The sequence below is a fragment of the Alosa sapidissima genome, chromosome 1, assembly GCF_018492685.1.
Source record: "Alosa sapidissima isolate fAloSap1 chromosome 1, fAloSap1.pri, whole genome shotgun sequence".
Taxonomy (NCBI): Eukaryota; Metazoa; Chordata; class Actinopteri; order Clupeiformes; family Clupeidae; genus Alosa; species Alosa sapidissima.
In genome coordinates this window covers 30,230,374-30,232,577 of record NC_055957.1, presented here as the reverse complement: position 1 = coordinate 30,232,577, position 2,204 = coordinate 30,230,374, and the positions used below count along the sequence as shown (strand labels likewise).

General features: G+C 42.0%; 1 protein-coding gene across 1 annotated transcript; it reads right to left on the bottom strand.

Annotated features, from left to right (window-relative positions):
* Positions 1–602: 602 nt before the first annotated feature.
* Positions 603–2,204, bottom strand: LOC121685299 (olfactory receptor 1F12). The gene is made up of 2 exons (XM_042066114.1): positions 2,174–2,204; positions 603–1,708 (listed from the first exon to the last, which is right to left on the bottom strand). Exons 1-2 carry the CDS (start codon positions 2,202–2,204, stop codon positions 786–788), a joined length of 954 nt encoding a protein of 317 aa, XP_041922048.1. The 3' UTR covers positions 603–785.

Sequence of the window (2,204 nt, the reverse complement as noted above, 5' to 3'; positions counted from 1 at the left end):
GTGTGCACTCTGTGAGAATAATCATATTGGGATATACTGCAGTCCACCTTTGCCACTGCCAGTGTGCAGGGTCAATTCCTCTGTTCTAAACAGATGACATCAGCGGGCAGATTTGTATATAATGGAGCTTTATATGTCATTAAAGGCACAAAGTAAGGGAGGCAATGGGAATTTTAAAAAAATACAGTTTTCTAACAGAAAAAAAATGATCTACTTCATAGGTGTGCAAATAACATACGGTTAATGGTCGTTCTAAATTACGTAGGACAATTCAATAAAGCAAATTACTTCATGGACTTCAAGAATCACTGCATTGGGAAAAAGGCAAATTGGGATGATAATAGAAAGTCCAAAAAAGGAAGGACTCAGCATTCCCAATAAGAATATTATATTTAATATAATAATTATTTATTTTATATTATATAATATAATCAAAGCAAATAAAATACATAGGTGCAACTCATATATAATTTCATAAATATTTTAAACAGTACTGTAATAGACTTAACAGCAACAAACATTCACGTAAAGAAGCCTTGAGAACATTTTCTGAATGGATCCTCACACTTTTCTATTCAGTTAGGCAACAGAATAAAGTCTAAGTCTGCTAATGTTTATTATACAACCATTTACAATACTAAAACTTCAGTATAGCTCCTTTCATATGTGCCTCTCTCTGCTGTCCTCATGTCACTCTGCTCTCCTCACACTGTCACAAAACTAATAAGGGCTTGTGTATTGGCTATTGTTTTGGATGCTGTATCAACAGTGGTGCTTGGAGATGTTTATAGGCAGCTTGCGGGGGCTGCAAGTGTTTTGGACATACTCCAATCACACCAGTTCCACAGAGGCAGCAGAAACTGAGGGAGGAACATTGGCAACCGAGACCAAATGTCATAGCAACGTAGTCCATACACAAATGGACTTATGGACTGGGCCACCAACAACATCAAAAAGTTTACTATGCTTCCAGTAAGGTCTAACGGCACCCGTGCTATGATGATGAACGCTGGGAGAATGTGAAGACTCAGCTGTAAGGTGTGGATGCAGATGGTGCGTTGCGCCTTCTTGTTGGAGCCTGAGAAGTGTCCTGCCTTGCAGCCCTCCACACAAATGGCCACATAGCTTACAATGAAGAGAAGAGAAAGGAGGCACAGCAACGCCAGGCTAGACACTCGTGCTGCAAAGCCATCCAGTGCGGTGGAGCAGAGTGTGTCGGGCACCACCACATTTTCCCATGGAGACTGAACGCAGGCTAGTATAGTGAACAGAACTGGGTTAAGGAGTGCCACGATCCAGGCCATCAGCATTGCGCAACAGCCCCTACGGCGGAGCTCTCGGTAGTGCAACGGGCAGCAAACGGACAGGGAGACATTGATGGCCATCAGGGTGAGAGTGATCACAAGGCAGCGGCCGAGGGCCACTTGCACATCGAAGATCAGCCAGCACACAAGGCGAGGGACTGTAACTTGGCGTACCCGGAGGCCGTGCAACATTACCCCCACCACATTAAAGCCTGTCACACAGGCACAGTGCTGACACAAAAGGATGTAGTAACTCTTCTGCTTGAGAGCTCTGGTGCCAAACACAGTCACCAGAATTAAACAAGTGAGTAATCCAGTGACCAGGAAGGCTCCTAAGAACACATAGGTCTTTATTGTGTCGAGTGTCTTCAGTTGTTCCAGAGTTGTTGAGCTGTTTGTTAGGCCTAAAACAACAACGTTTTTTTTTAATAGTTTGAACTATACATTGGAACTGAAATTGAAATGATATTCAATCAGACAGAGTTGGAAAACGTATAGTGAAATGAGTGGGCTTCTAAGTTAGAGCCCCTTCAGAGGTCTAATTTGACCTATTGAGTTTAAAATGGTCTTTTGTGGTCCATCCTTTGGCACAGTGTAAGATCCCCTTGCTGCTACCACCACATTCAGAACCTGAATAAATTTGAAACCACTAATGAAACCACTAACCACTAATTTTTCATACATTTTCACATAGGCTACATTTCTTCAGGACTACACAGTGCATTTAGTTGTCCTGCATGCATCGAAATAGGTGCGATGGATGATCAACACATAGGCTACAGTGAAAAGGTGACAAACACATTTAAATGAACATAAACATGAGAAAGTGACAAATTGGTGCATATACTGATATTTTAATTGAATCTCACCTGCTTGAACGCTGCCATTTGAACTTCGCAT